Source organism: Bubalus kerabau, chromosome 22 (genome assembly GCF_029407905.1).
Source record: "Bubalus kerabau isolate K-KA32 ecotype Philippines breed swamp buffalo chromosome 22, PCC_UOA_SB_1v2, whole genome shotgun sequence".
NCBI classification, from domain to species: domain Eukaryota; kingdom Metazoa; phylum Chordata; class Mammalia; order Artiodactyla; family Bovidae; genus Bubalus; species Bubalus kerabau.
The window spans coordinates 20,802,963-20,822,559 of NC_073645.1; the positions used below are offsets into that span (position 1 = coordinate 20,802,963).

Below are 19,597 nucleotides of genomic sequence, written 5' to 3' on the forward strand. Positions count from 1 at the left end.
GGTCTTTTCAAGTGAGTCAGCTCTTCTCATCAGGTGGCTAAAGTATTGGAGTTTCAGCGTCAACATCAGTCCTTCTAATGAATATTCAGGACTGATCTCCTTTAGGATGGACTGGTTGGATCTCCTTGCAGTCCAAGGGACTCTCAAGAGTCTTCTCCAACACCACAGTTCAAAACCATCAATTCTTCGGTGCTCAGCTTTCTTCATAGTCCAACTCTCACATCCATACGTGACTACTGGAAAAACCATAACCTTGACTAGACGGACCTTCATTGGCTAAGTAATGTCTCTGCTTTTTAATGTGCTGTCTAGACTGGTCATAACTTTCCTTCCAAGGAGTAAGTGTCTTTTACTTTCATAGGATTTCACCCACCTGGAAATCAGGTATTAAGCTGCCTGATTTTAAGAGGCCACTTTCTGTGAGCTTAAGAACTTTATTTCTCACTTACCACTTTTACTGTTTCTTGCTTCAGTTCAATCGCTTAGTCATGTCCAACTCTTTGCAACCCCAAGGACTGCAGCACACCAGGCTTATTAATTACCCTTTTACTTTTTCTCCTAGTTCAGTTCTGGGAAAGAAAATTTGATTGTTCCGTAGTTTACACATACAACTGTACATGGCCTTTTGAATAGTGAAAAAGACCTCCATACCCCAGGCTTATCTTCTCCACTACACACAGAAGAAGCACACACAATTTTGTCATAAACCTTAGTGTATCCCTGTATCCAGTTATGGAAGATACAGTGTGAAATAGCCAGAGGTAGATGCACTTCCCAGTAAAGGATGAGTACTTGTCAGCAGACTTATCCAGGCCCTTGAACATACTTATATTTTCAGTGCTTAAAGGACTAGAAGTAAAGAATTAGGAAACATAATTTCAGACTATGATCTGGCAAAAATTACAACTCTTTAAGCAGGGCTAGCAGTGCGTTTTGGTGTTTTCTTGTATTTAAAGAAAAATCGAGCCAACTTTATTTACAGCTCTTGACTGGTCACTCAGTCTAAACTGTTGTCTCAAGCTTTCTCTCCCCTTCTGGTTTCCTGGGATTATCTTTTTCTCCTTTTAAGATTAGTTCTCATCCAGACATCGTTCACTCTCTCCCTCTTGGTCTTTTTTCAGTCAGAAAGAACATATTTTGGTCATCAGTGATGTTGCCTTTGCCATCGGTAGTTCTAGAGCAGATACTGAGAGACTACCTGAATCCCTCAGTTCCACGTTCTAGACTCTTAAAATTGTCATTTCAGCTCTCTGCCACATCTCTTGTTTATTTGACCTTTTACCTTAAGAGAACCTAGGCCTGGACCATCAACCATTTATATTAACCGCTGGAATGTTATCCTTTGTAAATTTAAGTGTGGCGGTATTGACAAAGTAGGCAGATTCAGCTCTGTCTAATTTCTGATCTAGAAAAATGTCATTGAGTAAATCATTAAAGATAAGATTGTGAAACAACACATCATTCTTAAACTGCGTTTCAAAGTTTTTATGAATATTATCTTATCCTTCTGCCACGCCCTTAAGAATTAGGCATTGAATTGGGCGTCGAAAGACAAAGTGTTCAAGGTCACACAGGCCATTTCTCAGTAAGTAGAGAAACTCAGCACTAATCCCGGTAGTTGTCCTCTTCTATAGCCCTCCTTTCCATTTACCAGTCCCTAGGATCTCACTGCTCTTTCGTGGTAGTGGTGAAGTGTTTCTGACTGATGAAAAATTGACTTAACTATTAGTGTCCTGTTGATGAACAGAAGAAATGTGAAATCAAGCAAGTGATTTCAAAATCTGTGATGACTTACTGTTATTTTAAAACTCTAATATAGTCAGGTGTGATGGGCATACTATGATGTCAGCTATAATCACTGAACTAATAATAAAACATAGTGCTTCTGCTTAGGTCGGGTTTGCATGAGTAGTCTGTAGGACAAACTCGGCCCTCTCTGATTTCCTTATTTGCTCTTTAAAAAGTAATCAGGGCAAATGCTGTATTTAGGCTCTATTGAAGGCCTGAGACTATGGGAAGAATTGAATAGAAGCAAAGGTAGAGACCAGCTATTTAAAACTCAGGCAAAGCTGGCCAGCATCCATTTCTTTAAAATATGAAAAAAGAATAATAGAATTAAACTTCAGAAAGTTGATGTTAGTTTTTAAAACAAAATAGTTGAGAGATGTGAAAAGAAAACTAAACACAGATTTTATTGAAGAAGTTTCCAGAGAAAGTCAAATAAGGTAGGAAGCTGGGTAATTGAGCAGTGCAGTCAAAAGTAATTTTATTACTGTAGTTGTAAAGTTAGGTATTATAACAGGGCCCATTTAATGACACTTGGACAGAGGTTGGTATTAATGCGAAGGTTCCCAGATTCAGGTGAAGCTCCTGGTGGGCACAGTCCTGTGTCCCTGGTTGCCTACCAGACAGATTCAGAATCTTATAAACATTTCAGCTCAGAACTCTTCAGACACATAAACCCCTACGGTCAGCAGTTGCCAGCTTTGTTGTTTGTGTTCCTATCTCAGTAAACGGTACTGCTCACAATGAAAACCCAAGAAGCATCCTTGATGCTCCCTTTCCCTCCCCTTCTTTTTTTGCTAAGAGAAAACAGAAAAGCATGAAATGTTACCCCTACCTACCCGCAGGTAGTTTACATCTTCTTGGAAAGCCAAGACAAAGACAAGACTAAGTCAGTAACAGATACAAATTGCGGGGTAAATGCACAAGACCCCTATCATTGCCAGAGAATTTTACGAACCACTGTAGCTTCAAATTTCAGGAAAGGATACAGTCACTCTAGGATGATAGTTTTGAGGTGGCCAAGGATCTCTCCTGCTTCCTCTGGTGACCTGTGGTTTACCAGTACATTGTCCCTAATCCTTTTTCCCAGGAATGTACACACAAAACGACCCTTTGTTGATGTCTCTTTCTCACAAGCAAGGTTGCCATTTACAGTTTTAATGTTTGCTCATCTCCTGAGCATCCCAAACCACTGTTGTAAATGCCTTTTAAGGTTGGGATGGTCTGTGTCCACCTCACTGATGCTGTTTTTCAGCCTCCACATGCTGTATTGCATTGTTCCAGGTTAGAGTTAAGTGGGTACTAACCATGTGTCTCCAGTATGCCTTAGTTGCGAAGACACCACTTCCACCTGCCATAATGCTGAGAAATAGCTAACACCAACAGGTGGCTGGCTGTCTACTTTGTCCCTGAGGACTAGCCACATTGCCATGGTCATTGCTTCAGAGCTGACTTGGAAGATCTTACATCAGTCAGGGGTAAATAAAATATTAAATCACTATTAATTTATTGAGACATATGGGATAGCAGGAGATCCAAGTTTCACAATCGTAAAGGAAGTATCATCTGTAGATTAATCATTATTCAGTTTTTTATTCTCTCTGAGCATCACTTTAGAAGAAAGTGCCTCCTCAGTTTTTTTTGAGAGCACTCTGTACTTTTATTGGGCACACACTCCTTGATTTCAAGAATGTCAAGGCATGTTGTTAACTCCGAACACAAATCCTGCTTCCAGAGAACTGCCTCAGGCATGAAGCAGTTTTAGAAGATTTTCAGACTTTACCATTTATCTCTTCATTCTTTTCTACAATAAGATGCCAAGATATTTCTTAATCCTTCTCATAGATCTTTGTCAACTTTTTCCCCCCTTTCTTGTATTGCTAAAATGTACTTAGGATATATTCTTTGATGCATTGAAAAGGCTGTTAATATCCCACTTATTTGTAGCTACCTGTCTCAGAAATATCAGGAACACATCCAAGAGCCAAAAACAGAAATAAAGGATTCTGAGCAGTTGAAGTTGTCAAGAAATCTTTGTGGTTTACTTACAAAACTCTTCCTCTAGCCTTCATTCAGAGCTTGTTTGTTTTCACGTAAGGTACCAGTCTAGCACTTGAGATTTGGATTCTCAGCTAGTGAGCAGAAGTTTTCAGCTAAAGGTGAAAACGAGACTCTAAACATAGCTGCTCTTTGGAAGCCAGGCAGAAGAAAGATTTTTAATAAAATACAGACTGCCACCTGACTTTTTTGTATTTAAGCAGTAGATTTACCTACTTGAGTGACTCCCAAAGCTATCAATATATTTCAATTCAGCATAATAAAAATAATAGCCAAGCTTCAATATTAGTGTACATGGTAATGACCCTTGAGTCATTAAGAAAGAATAAATTATGTTCAGAGGAAGAGACCATTTTTTAAAGACTTCCACCAAAAATACTTAAAATTTTTAATGTTTTTTGCTTGAAGGATAAACTTTGATTGTCTAGAAAATCCATTTTGTGGGGTTGTAAGAAAGTATTAATGTACATTTCTGGTCTCTGAGTTATTTTCACTGAAGCATGTTTAATGTGATTGGCTAACAATAATGGTAACTGGTATTTGTGTAAACTTTGTAGGTTTTCTTTTGCAACTGTCTTAAGTGGTCGATGGGGCAGGTGCTCTACTAAGCTCTAAAACGGTTCAGTGTTTTGGCCGAAGTCACACAACTAGCACCGGGTAGACTGCTGTCCAGTGTCCCCCAGACTGTATCCTGTAACACATAGTAACAGCAGTTAGTAACACTGGGTGGACCTGGACACTAGGCACCTCCTGGGGGAGTCCTTCAGCAGGGACCTCCTGACTTCCCCGTGAGCTGCCAAGTCTGCAGCTTGCAGGAGGAGTGTGTTAAGTCCCCGTGTATATCTCATTGAGTCCAAGAGTTGAAAATGATTTTGCAGTCACTTACCCAAGGGTGTCACAGGTGTCTCCCCTGCTCTAAAGGAAGAGAGGAGCTTACGTTTTCATTGAGTAGATGCTCCTACACTATTGAATAAAAAGCATATGGGCCCTGAGAAGCAGTTTTGGACAGAGAATAAAACATAAGTAACACTGATGAATTTCATAATGTAAAAATGGCTCTTTGGAGAATGATCACACTGATTTCTTCTTTCTCTTTGTCTGTCTAGTGAGAACTCAGCAGAGGCAATAGCAGTACATTCTAATCATCAGTCGAAGTCCCCACTGGAGAAGTTTATGGTCAAACTGTGCACACATCATCAGAAGCAGTTCATTCGTGTTCTGAACGATCTGTACACTGAGTCTCAGCCCGGCTCGGAGGACCTGCAGTCTTCTGATTCTGGAGCCATGGACGCCTCCATCTGCGATGCTGGCTGTGCCCAGCTAGGCACCAGACATGCAGAAAAGGATGCTCTGTGTCTCAACATGAAGTCTTCTACTTCTGTAGACTTGCCCATAGACTCTGGAGGCTCCCACAGCCCTCCGCATTTGACAGAGCAGGCCCTAAAGGAGCCTCTGCCTGAGACAAATTCTGTAGATGGACGAGAGAAGACTCTGACTATTGTCCAAAAAGATTCCTCTGAACTTCCAACCACTAAACCTAATTCAATGGATAATTCCACTCTGGGATACCTCACTGCACCGAATTCTTCCTCATTAAACTTCCACCGCATCTCTAAGAACCCAGAGGGGCAGACCACTGAACAGGAGCAAGACACAGATGTGAAAATATGTGAAGATGGTAAAGACCATGTGCCGAGCACAGCTTTAGTAGAAAATCTAATTGCAGTAAAAGCGGCAGCTGAAAATAATGAGGAGAGCAACAGCTGTATTGTTTCTCAAAGAAATTCATTCAAAGCTTTATCAGAAGAGGCTTGGGACTCAGGGTTTATGGGAAATTCACCTAGAACTGCTGACAAAGAGAATGCTTTACAGTGTAGCTCAAAAACACCTTTACGCCAGGACTTAGAGGCATGTGAACAAGATTCAAGGCCAAAGCAAGAGAACCATCTTCACTCCCTAGGAAGAAATAAAATGGGTTACCATTTACAACCCAGTGATAAGAGCCAGTTTGATCATTCCAAAGATGGTTGGTTAGCCCCCAGCCCCATGCCACCTGTACACAAAGCATCGAATGGACACTCACGAACCAAGATGATACCCACCTCCATTAAGACAGCTCGGAAAAGTAAAAGAGCATCAGGGTTGAGGATAAATGATTATGATAACCAGTGTGATGTCGTTTATATCAGCCAGCCAATAACAGAATGCCACTTTGAGAATCAAAGATCGATATTATCTTCTCGGAAAACAGCCAGGAAGAGTACTCGAGGATACTTTTTCAATGGCGATTGTTGTGAGCTGCCAACCGTTCGCACGCTGGCCAAGAATTTGCACTCCCAAGAAAAAGCAAGCTGCTCAACTGTGGCATCAGAGGCAGTGGTCACTCCCAAGCAGACCCTTGTCACGTCAGCACCTCAACCCACAGTAGAAGTAGAGCATCCCAGAGAAGACAAGCCTGAAGAACCTAGTAAAGAAACAACCCCTCTCACGGAAGGAGACAGAGATGCATCACCTGAAAAGGAATCTCAAGAGCCAGAGGTTTGCCTCGTGATGAATAACGCAAACCCAAGTGGCTCCCCCACATCAAAAGAAACGGCAGCCTCCAGCCCAGTGTGGCCCCTCCCTGCTCATCTTCCTGAAGAGAACCCACCAGAAGGCAGCTCCATGGTCTCAGCTCCCACAGGAAGTGAGATGTCTTCCCCTGAACGAGACCAGCAGCCAGCTGAAGTGCTGAGTACAGAGGAGACGAGTGTACCCCAAGTCTGCCCCCTACTTCCCTCCGCAGAGAGCATTTCTGAGGGAGGCAGTGACGATGTTGCCCCCAGGCCTGCTTCGCCTCCTGAAACAGCAGAGAAAGAGGAAAGCCCTCTGTGTTCAGAAAGTCAAAGTCCCTCCGCGGGCTTGGATCCTCCCATGAGCCCAGGAAAGGCCGAGGAAGAGCCAAGTGTCGCTACTGAGGCTGAGACCGAAGATGCTCAGGAGCTAGATACCGACCCACTCTCGAAGGAAAGCAGCACTTTGACAAATGAAAACCCCAGTGAGATTGAGGAAAGTGAGGCAGCAGGTGGTACAGAAAAACTAGAGGGAGAGGACGGTGATGTAAAACATCCTTCAGAAAAAGATGCATGCGATCAAAACACCGAGTCACCTGAAGAGAATCTGGACAAGAAGAAAAAAGGTAGAAAATTCCTGGAGGCCTCCGATAGGTGTCTGCGAAGTCAACTTGCAGATTCTTCCTCTGCCGAGAGGTGCCTAAAAAATCAAAGTTCAGATTCTTCCTCTCTTAGTGCTGACGTCAAGGTTTCTAAGAGTTCTGGTGCAAAACGCTCTAAAAAAGAAGGGTACCCTGTTGGGACAACACCCGAGAGCTTCCCTACTGAAGGCTGCCATACAAAAGCTCCAGAAGACACTGAAAACCCAGTTGTCAACGAAAAGACCCCTGAGAAAGACGCTGAGCAGGAGGTTGAAGCGGGTGGGGTGATCACCAGGCAGACTTTGAAAAACATGCTGGTGAAAGAAGTCAAGGGGGAAGAAGGAAGTCTTTTCCCCAGCAGTGATCCCTTAGCCACAGTTGGCCACCCCCTGCCTGGAGAGAAACTGGAAATCTATGTTCAGTCTAAATTAGGTGAGAACAGTACTCAAGAGCTCTCTGAAAGCATTCCTTGTACTTTCCCAGAACAATCACAGGGGAAGCCAGGACCTGTTCCTGCAAAGGAGACGGAGGAGGCTGTGAATGAAACAGACAGTGCCGACAGCCAGCATAAAGATGGCGATAGTGATGATGTGCCGTCTAGCACGCTGGGATCATCAAGTAGTGGAAATGCTGACACTGCAGTGCCCCCAAAATGGGCCCCGAGGCTTACAAGACTGACCTCCTCCACCTACAATCTAAGACACACTCATTCTTTGGACTCTTTGGATACTATAAAAGTGACTTCCGAAAAGGAAGCAGCACAAGGAAGCCCAATCCCAAAGGAAAAGGCAGCTTCCGAGAGTGGAGATCCCATAGATGAAGGTGATGTGGACCCCGTGGTGGACGAGCAGCCCAAGTTTGTGGAATGGTGTGCTGAGGAGGAGAACCAGGAGCTCATTGCCAACTTCAATGCCCAGTACATGAAAGTTCAGAAGGGCTGGATCCAGCTGGAGAAAGAAGCCCAGCCAACACCAAGGGCAAGGAACAAGTCTGATAAGCTGAAGGAGATTTGGAAAAGCAAGAAAAGGTCACGGAAATGTCGGGGTTCACTGGAGGTTCAGAAGTTTTCTCCTGTTCAGATGCTGTTTATGACAAACTTTAAATTGTCTAATGTTTGTAAGTGGTTCTTAGAGACAACTGAAACCCGGTCTCTCGTCATTGTGAAGAAGGTCAATACTCGTCTTCCAGGTGACATCCCACCCGTCAAGCACCCTCTTCAGAAGTACCCTCCTTCCAGCCTGTACCCCAGTTCACTACAGGCCGAACGCTTGAAAAAACACTTGAAGAAATTTCCCGGAGCTACTCCTGCCAAGAACAATTGGAAAACACAGAAGCTCTGGGCTAAATTTCGAGAGAATCCTGACCAAGTGGAGCCAGAGGATGGCAGTGACGTGAGCCTCAGCTCCAGTCCTGAAGAGAGTGTAGAGGAGGCCAAGGAAGGTAGAAGCAGCCATCCTCCCACCAGCTCACCAACCCCAGCCAGTACCCGCATCCTTAGGAAGTACTCCAACATTCGAGGAAAGCTCAGAGCCCAGCAGCGTTTGATCAGGAACGAGAAAGTCGAAAGCCCAGTTGGTCCGGCTGTGGAAAGCAAACAGAGTTGCAAGAGTGTGTGCATCAACCCTCTGATGTCCCCCAAGCTCGCCCTGCAAGTCGGTGCAGATGGGTTTCCCATTAAGCCCAAGAGCCCTGATGCAACGAAGGCAAGGAAAGGGAAGCAGGTGCCTGAGGTCTTGCCAAAAGCCGAGGTTCAGAATAAACGCAGGAGGACAGAAGGCGGCAGCACTCAGGACAGGAAGGACAAAGGGCCTGCAATGAAGGCCAGCAAAGAAAGGCATGTTGATGGGTCCACCAGAATCTCCGCTGCCAAGAAGCCAGCCGCAAGGGACAGAAGCAGCCAGCTGCCCAAAAAGACATCTTCAAAAGAGAATAAAGTGAAGATCCCTAAAAAATCACCTGGAAAGAGCTGCCCGCCCTCCAGGAAAGAAAAAGAGAATGCAAACAAAAGACCTACCCAGCCCTCTGCCTCAGATCCAGTGACAAAATCGGCAAAGCAAAAAGGGGCAGGTGAGTCCTCTTCCAGGCCACAGAAAGCCACAAATAGAAAACAGAGCAGTGGAAAGACTCGGGCCAGACCCTCAACAAAAACCCCAGAGAACAGTGCGGCCCAGAGAAAGCGAAAGCTGAAGGCAAAGCTGGACTCTTCCCACAGCAAACGAAGGCGGTTGGATGCAAAGTGATTCGCAGGGCAGTAGCCCAGAGTTAAAACTGTTCTATTAGAAGTAACCCTTTATTTTGCATTAACTAAATCTGCTTTTATAAGCTTATCAAGCCTTTCAAATCTGCAGTTAATGGAGAACACCACAATTTAAGATGTCAGAAAGTGCGTCTCAGATGGAGAAGGGAACTTGCAGAGTCTTTCTCTGAGGCTGAGTAAGGGAAGTTATATATTATATTCTGGTTGTTCCTTGGGTTTTAAACTTGGAACCAAGCAGTTTTAGTTTTTAAAAGTACAGTGCCTTATTTATCCTTTTTGTTTTTAAATTTACAAAAGCTAAAAAGCTGATCTATGTGATTAAAGGCTTGTATTTTATACTTGACGCACAAGCACTTGTACTGTAGCCAAGAAGACCACCATCATGCACATAAACGTAGCTTTTCCGCAGCCACCCTGCAGTGTCAGTACACGAACAGATGCTCCTCTTTGCAAACCCCCGCAGTGAGCTTCCCTCTGTCTTGTTTGTCTAAACGATATTTGAAAGCTGAACCAAATCATTTTTACAGTATGTGGAGAATGCAGAGGGAATTTATAATTATTATAAAAGATTAACACTTCTGTTACCCCTTTTTAAAAATTCGTATTCGTTGTTGGTCACTCATCTCTGATCTTTTGTCATTTCAGGAAATAGATTCTAAATTCTGTGCCCGTGGGACAAAAGGTTGTCACAAGGTGTTAATGTTGATATATGAGGTCTGAAAATGACTCACATCCCCCAAACTATTTGCATTACTGATTCTTCCCATCCTTTTCATTTTTGATCTTGCACGCTTGCTAGCACACTAATGAGGTTTTCATCCTACTTTGGGAGAAAAAAAAAAAAAGCTAATGTCTTTTTGCTGTAATTTGACAATTGGGGTAAGAGTGACCATTCTAATTATTTTTCTTGTCTTGAGTACTTCTGTATTCAAAGAAAGCCAAAATGTTGTTTTCAGTAATAGGAAAGTTTAAAAGAGTGTGTGTGTGTTTGGGGGTATTTGCATGTGGTTATAAAGCCACAAATGCCTCCCATTCCCCCATTCCCCCAGTTAAATTCTTCTTCTTGCAGTGTGATAGGCTGTTCATGAGCTGAGTAATTAGCATAGGCCAGATGGCTTAAATGTAGCCTAGGGTCTCTATGAGCATCCCCCAAATCACTATGGCACCAGACTCAGAATTATAAAAAGGTCAGAGCAGCCTTTCAGTTGGAGAAAGTAGCACCAACATCTCATTGTGTGCCCACACACACCCCAGTACCAGGAGCTGATGCTCAGCTGGTATTCCAGTGTGAAATGTATATGTTTTGAATAGATGCCCTTTCTGATGGATTAACATCATACTAGTAGTTAATGCTTATAGAATCACAATGGCCTCTATCACGTCGGGCTCTGTTCCATGGCTCAAAAGCGAGAGCTGCAATATTTGTAACTGATGTTGTTTGAGACCTGAAATGAGTGTATTGGCTTTACCTTGGTGCCTATAACATTGCTCCATTATAACACAGTGTGTACTCGGCATCTCCATTGGGCCGCTCTGCCAATAAGTCTTGGTCGCTAAAGCTTCAGCCAGCTTCTCTGACATGCTCTGTCCCCAAAATAGGCTCGTATGGACAGCTGCTATTCCGTCCTTTTTATTAAAAGATTTTCCATCCCTATTGCTTGAAATCTGTTTGGATAAACCCAGATGTACCTGTTTTCATGCATTAGTTCATTCAGATCATGATAAAACAAGTTTTCTCCCCATTCTGTTAAAATTTTGCTGTATATAATGAAAACTTCTGGGATAGGATTAGAAAGCAGTGTTTGATTCATGGGAAACTGAGCACGGTGTTGATTTTTGCAGATAGTGAAGCTTACTATCTTCAAATAAGCCTTTTTTTTGGCCCCCCTAGTATCTCCTCTATCCCATGAGTCTTTTTTTCTTTTTTGTATCTTTGACCTTGGCCATTCCAGAGCTACCTATATTAATGAAACTGCTGAGAGTGTGTGTGTTGGCAACCTTCCTCAGCATTAAGTTGCACAGAAGCATTAACGTGTTTTAAGTAGGTTCATTTAATCTATGTAAGTGGTTTTAAAGTTTTTTAAAAAATCTTTTCATAGAGTTGTCACTGGATACTGTTTTTGTGGTGACTTTAACAGTGGAGGTTTGCCCACATCAGGTGTGCTGACCCCTGTACGTACGTTCAAGGTGCCCCTTAGCTGCATACAGACGACCTTGTAAGGGTGCTTGGGTTAGGTTAGGGAGAGATGCCAGGCTGGAGGTAGGTGGCACTTTTCCAGTTGCAGGTTATAATCCATTCCATTCCTTTTCTCATTTCTTTTTCATTTTTAAAAGCTTATCACTTCAAGATCATAGCCTTCTCTCCCATTCTAGACAGCATTGGAGAAAAGATATCAATGTGCATCTATTTATTTTATATACCTACCAATGCAATGGCTCATCTTTAAAATCAACTTACACTTTATAACAGACTACATTTAAGTAGACTGGGATTCTACATAAGTAAGACACTTAAAAGTTTAGAATTATATTTGTTGAATCTCACTTTTGCTGATTCAGTTAACTTTACTAATAGAAGAAAGGAAAAAAGTAGACTTGAGGTCCAACTCTGGAAGGCCCATTTACACTTGCAGCAGATGCTGGCAAGCCTGTGTCTCAGACTTTTCCAAGCCTAGACTTGGTTCTGACTCAAGACTCCCCTTGATCTCCCCTCCTTGCCAGACCTCCTTCCTGTAGCCATCGTCCCAGTGTGGCTTGCACCGGATGCAAAGGCAGTCTGTCCCACCTTCTGGATTCCAAATTTAAAAGGAATTCAGCTCCTGGGCCTGTACTCAGAGAAGTGACTTTTGGAGCTGACGTTGATGACCAGAGAACATCAGTATTCCCTCTGAGCTTCTGGGGGAGCTGGAAGATGCCTGGAAAGCAGTCACTAAAGCTCCACCATAGCTCCCCAGATCTGGCCCTCTTTAGGAGGCCCTTTTCCATCTCCCATTTTCTACCCTCTGAGGCTCCCCGAGTTTGGAGGAACCACCTGGAATCTGTGCCCTTGGTCAGGGTCCAGAACCTCACCCCTGGCACTGGCGCAGACATGTTAACGGTCTTGCAGCACAGCAGGAAGGCCATGGACCTTTGTTCTGCTTGTGAGGCTACGTATATACAAATGTTAGTCACGTCGATTAACCTGAAGTTGCTAGTCCCTTGGCTCCCTTTGGTAGGCCAGTTCTGTTGTATCTGCATTTCATTAAAGACTTCTACACAAGCCTTATTTTAAAAATAATCTTGGGCCATGGGTTTCATGCCTCCTTGTTCCTGTGTAGTATAGATGGAAGAGGTGTAGTCAGTCATCACTTCATAAACGTGGTTCTTCTAATGGGGTCCTCTATGCATCACGGGACTGGGCAGGTGAATTCCTCACAGTTCAGATAGGTCATCAGTAAACACATCACTTCATGACAGTCATTTTGAATTGGAGTTTGGACTCTTCTCCCTTGGGATGAATTCTGCAGTGAAGCCTGAAGCTGTCACTGTCATCTGTGGGCAGCGTGCCTATTGAGCAGTGGGCCTAAGAGCCAAGAAGGAAAGGCCACCGTGCCACGTGAGCAAGCTGGAGGCGCTGTAGTGGCACCATCGGTGAGTCTGGCATCTGGTCACTTTCCCTGGGACAGAACTGGAATTTCCCCAGGTGCTGGCAAAGGGTACCCCAACCGCCTGCTCCTTATGGTTTCAGGTCAGCCCATGCAGGCTCTCATTTGGCCTGTAGATGATCCTTCACTGCTCTGCAAACTGTGGGCTGGTCATGCTTTTGTAAATAAAAGTGTATTGGAACACAGCCCTACCCACTCATTTAGGTATTATCAGTGGCTGTATGTATTTACAGCAGAGTTGAGTGTCTGTAGCCGAGACCACATGCACCACAAAGCCTAAAATATTTACTACTTGGATCTTTGAGAAAAAGTTTGTTGACCCATGCTTGAGAGAAGAATCTTTTTTAGGGGGACTGGGGGGGGAACTTCGCTGGTTTATCTTCTCCTTTCTTCTGCCTCTTCTTTCTGTCCTCTTCTCCTTCTTCCTTATCTTACCTCAATTTTGTTCCTTTTATATCTTTATTTTTTCTTGCTACAAGAGACATGTTGCCATTGCACATCAAGTACCATCTCCTGAAACCTGAACTGCCTTAGCCTCACATCCTATTAGAATCTCCCATCACCTTTAGCCTCTAGAGTCAGAATCTGTGAGCAAATAGGAATTGGAGTTGTAAAAGCATGTGGCCTGGGCCTCTCCTTTCATTCCGTTTTTATCATAGACTTGACTCTGGCTTCACTTCTTGTTTATTACTAATCAAGTAAGCCAAGATTTTCTTTCTTTCAAAGTTAGTTCAGACTTAGTTAGGTGGATGTTCAGTTTTCTGAACCTTACGTTTAGGTATGAAAAGCCTTTTCACAAAGGGGAAAAAAAAAAGTCCGATCACAAACCCAAATTGTTGTTTATTATATCATAGTTCTGGCCAGCTTCTAGGAAAATGTATTGACACTGATATTTTTTTCAGTCACACACTCTTCTTTCGAAATAATTATATTAAAAGCAAGCCAACAACTGAAAAACAGAAGCTTGAAGTGCTTTAGAAAGAATAATAGAAAATTGGAGCATATTATAACCTGAATGTGACTGAGAAGTTATGGATGATATCTTTAGGTTAAATCCAGTTAACTTCCAAGGTGTTGTCTTCTCCCTCCCCAAAACTCAAGGATCCGTTTCTATGCTTTTTATCAAAATGAAGGATTGATAAAATTTTGTCGGTGGCTCTAAAACAATGACTGTTTCGTATGTTTTGAAACAGATAATTATCATTTGAATTGTTTACCATGAGTTTTTATCTTCTTATGGCTTGATATCCACTGAAATACTGAAATTTTTCCAAGCATGCAGTCATGTCTGTGTCAGGCATACGCAAGGCAGTCCTCACATCCCAGCATTGTGTACTTTGCCCCAGGCTTGCTCCCAAGTCCTTTTCAGGGAAAAAAGAACAAAAAGATTACTGTAGTTAAAACTAGCAGAATTTTGGGAAGCCTGTTGAGACAGCCTTTGATATAGCTCATCCCTTGAAACATGAGAGCCAACTGCTGTCATCTACAGTGGGTGGGCTGGAAGACAAAGGCCTGACCTCCTTCCCTTAAAGATGTTAAGTCATGCGGAGGCAAAACCCCAGAGCCCTCTGATGCTGCTCAGGCCTCGCCATGCTGTACTGAGGACCCAGGGAATCACCTGGGGCACTTTGCAGGCATCCTTGTTCATGCTTTTTTGCCTCTGGTTTGAGCTAAGGCTGTCTCTTCCTTGCAATACCTTCCCTTTGATCCTTTTCCCAGAGCCCTGGTGGTTTACGTCAGTGCTCAGAGGGGCTGACGAGCATGGTGACAGAGGCTTTCACCTGCGTGGGACCATTCCATTTAACACGAAGTGCTCCGTAGGCAAGCCACATGGAAGTAGCTTTTTTCTCATTAAAAAGCTACTCATTTTTTGCTTATTAAAAAAGATCCAACTTGCCCATGGTTGTATAATCCGCCAGAGATTGGAGGAATGCATTAAACAGGGTATAATGGGTTATGTTTTAAAGAAAAAGAGACCCATTTTTAGACCCACTAAAAGTGGCCCACATAGCCTAAAATATAAATTACTTAATACCTGACCCTTTTCGGAAAAGGTTGATCTTGCCCAGTCCTTGCAATATGTCATTCAAGAGCAAATGGTGTGGTCAGTTAGGCACAGATATATTTTTTTCATGTAGTCCAGCACTGCAACATTTCTTTCCTTTTAGATTTTACCATTCCTTGCCTGTTCATCTTAGCACACAGCTGCTATCCCACATTGTTCCTAAATAATGTTCACGTATTAAAGAACACATCTCCCTTTGTGGATTGAATATTTGTTGAATTGTGGACATTCAATCTGATCTACCAGAATACCAAGTTTAAAGTGAAAAGTACAAAGTCTTAAACTAAAAGTACTACGATTGTCTTCATGTTTATGAGTTAAGGTGAACTTGACTCTCATGGAACGACATTCCTCGACAGCAGTGCTCAGCACACACGGATTTACTCATGAGCTCAAGAGCCCAGAGCACAGCCCCTCCCAGCAGGTACGGGCGTGCTGGTTTCGCCCCCAGAAACCATACAGTGTGTTTGTGTACAGTATGTTGGCGAGTTTATCACTTCCCAGGCTTCGGTCGTTACTTGTGAACACACATGGCTGGTCTTTGCCTGTTTGAACCTCATTCCAGATCCCCCATTCTCAACTATCTTAAAAATACCAGCATGTCAATGGCACCTTGTCAGCACACCAGCAGCTTTAGACCGAAGTTCAGGGTTCTCCAGCCTGGCCAGCGAAACCCACTCCTGCCTGGTTAGGCCTAGCTCACCTCATTTTAAGGCCCCACCTTTGGCATCTTGCCTCTTCCCTCTCCTTCTGCCCCCAGCCCCCTTCCAGGAGGCACCTTCTCTAGGAAGCCACCTACCTTTGGAGTGCTTCGCTGAACATGTGTATGTCATATTAGAAGCATTTCATGACTTTTTCTTCTCATGTTTAGCCATTGGGTCCAAATGCTATTCAGCTTATCAACTTTCTCACTCAAGTTGTTTTCTGTAATCTACACTTCATGTCATCTTACAGCAAATGCTGTAGAATTTGGGAGATAGTTTGTGGAAGAGATGCTGTACAAACAAGATTTGCATAATTTTGTATATTTATACTACAGGTAGGGATGAGTTAGAGCCCTATAGCTTAAGGTTGTTAGTTTCACCAGTGATTTTTTCATTCTTAATAGCTCTAGGAGAGTGTGTGACTGATTTCAAATACATATATATAATACATATTTATACACACCACTGTGAAATTTATTTCACTGTGTAAATAGTGGTATTTTCCTGTTCAAATGCTTCTATAGAAAGTATTTATTTTAACAAACAAAAACTGTCAAAAGGGCTTTCCAAAAAAGTGTTCTTTCTAGAAAACCGATCCTCCCCAGCTCCCATGCTCAGCCACTGAACCCCCAAACTACATCATGAAGGCAAAAGGGTGAAACCTTGAAGCCCTCACTGTATTGGGGCAGACACAACTGCATCGGGAACCTGAGCACATTCCCCACTGTCACCCCATCCCAGAACATAGTGGGTCTCCCACGATGGGGTCAGCTGTGCCAGCCATGGCATCGGGACTTGTCTCAAGCCACCCACTCCTTATATACGCAGTTGGCTCATTCTACTGTACATTTCAACAGCCTGTGCAGGGAGATGAACCTTCGTTGTAACCCCAAGGAAATCCAAACCTATACCTGTGGGATATGGAGAGACCACTGGTTGCCTAAAGAAAGCATTAAGATGTATTTTAGTCTTTCTCACCTTCAGGAAAGACACCTGTTCCACTCTCTTAAACCAGGGGAGCTAAGCTTGTTTCCTCCCGTACCTTGACAGTGCTGAGCACCTTAGCTCACAGCCGTCGCCGCCTCCCCCCCCACCCCCTATCTGTCTCACAAGCCTCCACACAGATGTGGGTCAGCCCCACCTATAACCGATGGTACAGGATGAGGCCGTCTGCTCTAAGATGTATGCAGCGTTACTTCTCAGGAGTCCTGATCTGCAATTCAGTCCCCGTAGATGTAACGGAACCGATGCTTTCCCATCGTGTTCCTCCTCCCTGTGCCCCATTCCTGGGCACCCTTGTCTGAGCCACAATTCTCTTTCTGTCCAGCTGGCTGGCTGGCCTGAGAACTGTAGCTCCATGCCTGCAGAGAGCTTGGGACTGGACACAGGGATTCGTGTCATCCATTTGAACCATAATTTGCCTATTTACTTATGGCCTCCCTTTGTCTTTTCTAAACAAATGAGGAAGACACTTGAACAGTAATGCTGGAGAATGTTTTTTCTAAGATACTGTTTGTAAGCAAATCTGATTTTAAGATGAAATGTGAATGGGTAACTAGGTGCCAGGGAATTTAGCACTGAACTAGACAGTTGAATCTTTTTTAACCTTTGCAGGAAAAAGTAAACTTTGCTCTCATCTAAATGTTCACAAGAAATAATGTTGTAAATAGTTTTTTAAAAAATATTTATTACATGTGCTGTATACAGATTCATGTTCTGAGTGATGTTGGTTTGCATTGTAGTATTGTAGAAGAATATATTTTGAGCAGTGGACTTCCTTTCATAACACAGTACACACGTGGAGAAAGAACAAAAATGAGCAGGTTGAGAGCTGTTTGGGGCGTTTGATCTGTAATGTTACATCAAATCCAAGCTTTAATTGCCCCCTCTTCTCATCTGGTTATGGTATATATTATATATATATATATATATACACACACACATGTATGTACGATAAACTGGTCAGTGGTCAGTCCCCAGAGCAGATTTCCAGGTGTTCTTTCTGATGTGTTGCCCGTAAGCAATAAGACTCTAGGTAATAACATTTATTCCGGGCTCTGCGTTAGCCCTTGTCTCAGAGGATAGGGTGGGGGGTAGAACAGCTCTTGCTAAGACCTCTTGCCTTTGCTGGAGAGGTTGCTGTACTTGAATTTTTGCTTCTGTTTGTCTGCACGCTCCTTCACATTATACACTGCTAGCAATGGATGAGAAATCTGCCAGGACCAGACACCTCAAAAATTGGACGTAGAGACTGAAAAATTACCAATTTTCCATGAATTTTTAGGGTTTACAGAATCTAGTTGAGGCAAAGCTCATTTGGTTATAGCATAAATGTAAGAACTTTTTGCATTAAAAATGTAAATGGTCAATACAAAGTCCCTTGACTATATATCTGACCTACCTTTAAGAGCTAGCCCATTTCCTATATTCCTCTGTGCCTGGGTTTGAGATGTCCAAAGCCCCAGTGCATGTCTGGGGTTAAACCCATTTAGGTTCGTGCAAAGAGGGCAGTTGCTCCTCCAAGTATCCCAGCGTGTCCAGTCCAACAGGTTTCTAAGCTGTTTCGCAACCTCTCCTTGTGACCGTCCTGAACTTTATGAAAAATACCCCACACCCAGATAACCATGAATAGAATAATGTAGTTTTTTAGGCTTTTTGGAATATGTCTTCTCTTTTGTATTTATGATGGTGTTTGGAATTTTTCACTAGTGTTTTTTTAGATCAAAGTGGGTGCATTAGGATAAAACTTTCCATTGCTGCCCCTGAAAGCAAGCAAGAGGAAAGAAATGGACCTATGTGTGTCATTGGGAAGATGACTACTTCTTGTGGTGGGGGGAGGGGGGAGGGAGCATGGTAGATTATGTGGGGGTAAAATAGAATTCCGGCCTGAGGCTCCCCGAGTCTTATTACCTTGTAATAAATAATCCCTTTATTAGCCTCACTTAATCTCAATAGAAGCCTGCTGTTTACCCTCAGGGAACAAGTAGTTTTCAAAATTGAGCTCCTCCAAGGTCATTGGCCAATGCCTGCGTGCAGGCGTGGGTCGTCTTTGTGAACTCATGGCATTATTTTCCCATATGCATTACGATAGTATGAAATTCAACCCCAACCTGTATGAAAAGCACAGCCCAGGGTCCTCCTTTCAGGCTAGAGTTAATGCCTTTGCGAGGCCAGAGCGTTCTAGGAGGCCCATGCAATTTAACTGAAGCTCAGGTGCCGTGTTGGGTTTTTTTTCTTTTTAGGCCACAACCTTCAGAATGAGTTTAGGGCAGGGCTGCTGATCCAGCTGTGGATCCAGGGAGCTCTCAGATGAATCTCTGCCGTTCCTGTAAAGGTCTTTCTGGTTCTTCCCCGTGTCGTCCTTGCCGAGGTCAGTCTCGTAGCTGCTCAGGTGTGATGTCTCGTGAGTTGTAGCCAGCGACCCAGATGCCCAAGGGCGTCTCCAGAGGGCCTCGCTCCTTCCCGGTGCCATGTGTGTGCTCCGGACCTGTGTGAAGATGGTCTTGTCAAAAGTAGTGACATGAGAAATCCTGCAAATGGTAACCTGGTGATCAGCATGTTTCCCTTGGGCCTGGATTTCCACTATGTTAGTGAGTGTAGGAAAATACTGTGTCTGTTATGGATGAAAATTCAATGTATGCTGTGAATTTGTTGGTTTGAAACATTGAAAAATTTTCATTAGACAATGTTTACATACCTCACCTGAAGAACCTTTGAGAGTGTATATATGAAATTTAAAATATATTAAGTTGCTTTAAAAACAATATGTATAGCTATAAAAGTTGGAGTTATTTTAACTTTGAATATGTACCAAGTCTCAAATATTGAAATCTTGTGGACTCTGTGCTTCTGTGTTTTGCTTTCCTTTTAGACTGTGTAGGAAACTGTGTT

General features: G+C 43.3%; 1 protein-coding gene across 13 annotated transcripts in view; it reads left to right on the forward strand.

Annotated features, from left to right (window-relative positions):
- LCOR (ligand dependent nuclear receptor corepressor) overlaps positions 1-9,978 on the forward strand; it is a 147,223-nt gene extending 137,245 nt beyond the window's left edge. For all 13 annotated transcript variants that reach the window (XM_055559826.1, XM_055559820.1, XM_055559821.1 and 10 more), the window contains one exon: positions 4,950-9,978. In XM_055559826.1, coding sequence (XP_055415801.1) covers positions 4,950-9,276 — 4,327 coding nt within the window. In that variant the 3' untranslated portion in view covers positions 9,277-9,978. The remainder of the gene's footprint in view (positions 1-4,949) is intronic.
- The last annotated feature ends 9,619 nt before the right edge of the window (positions 9,979-19,597 follow it).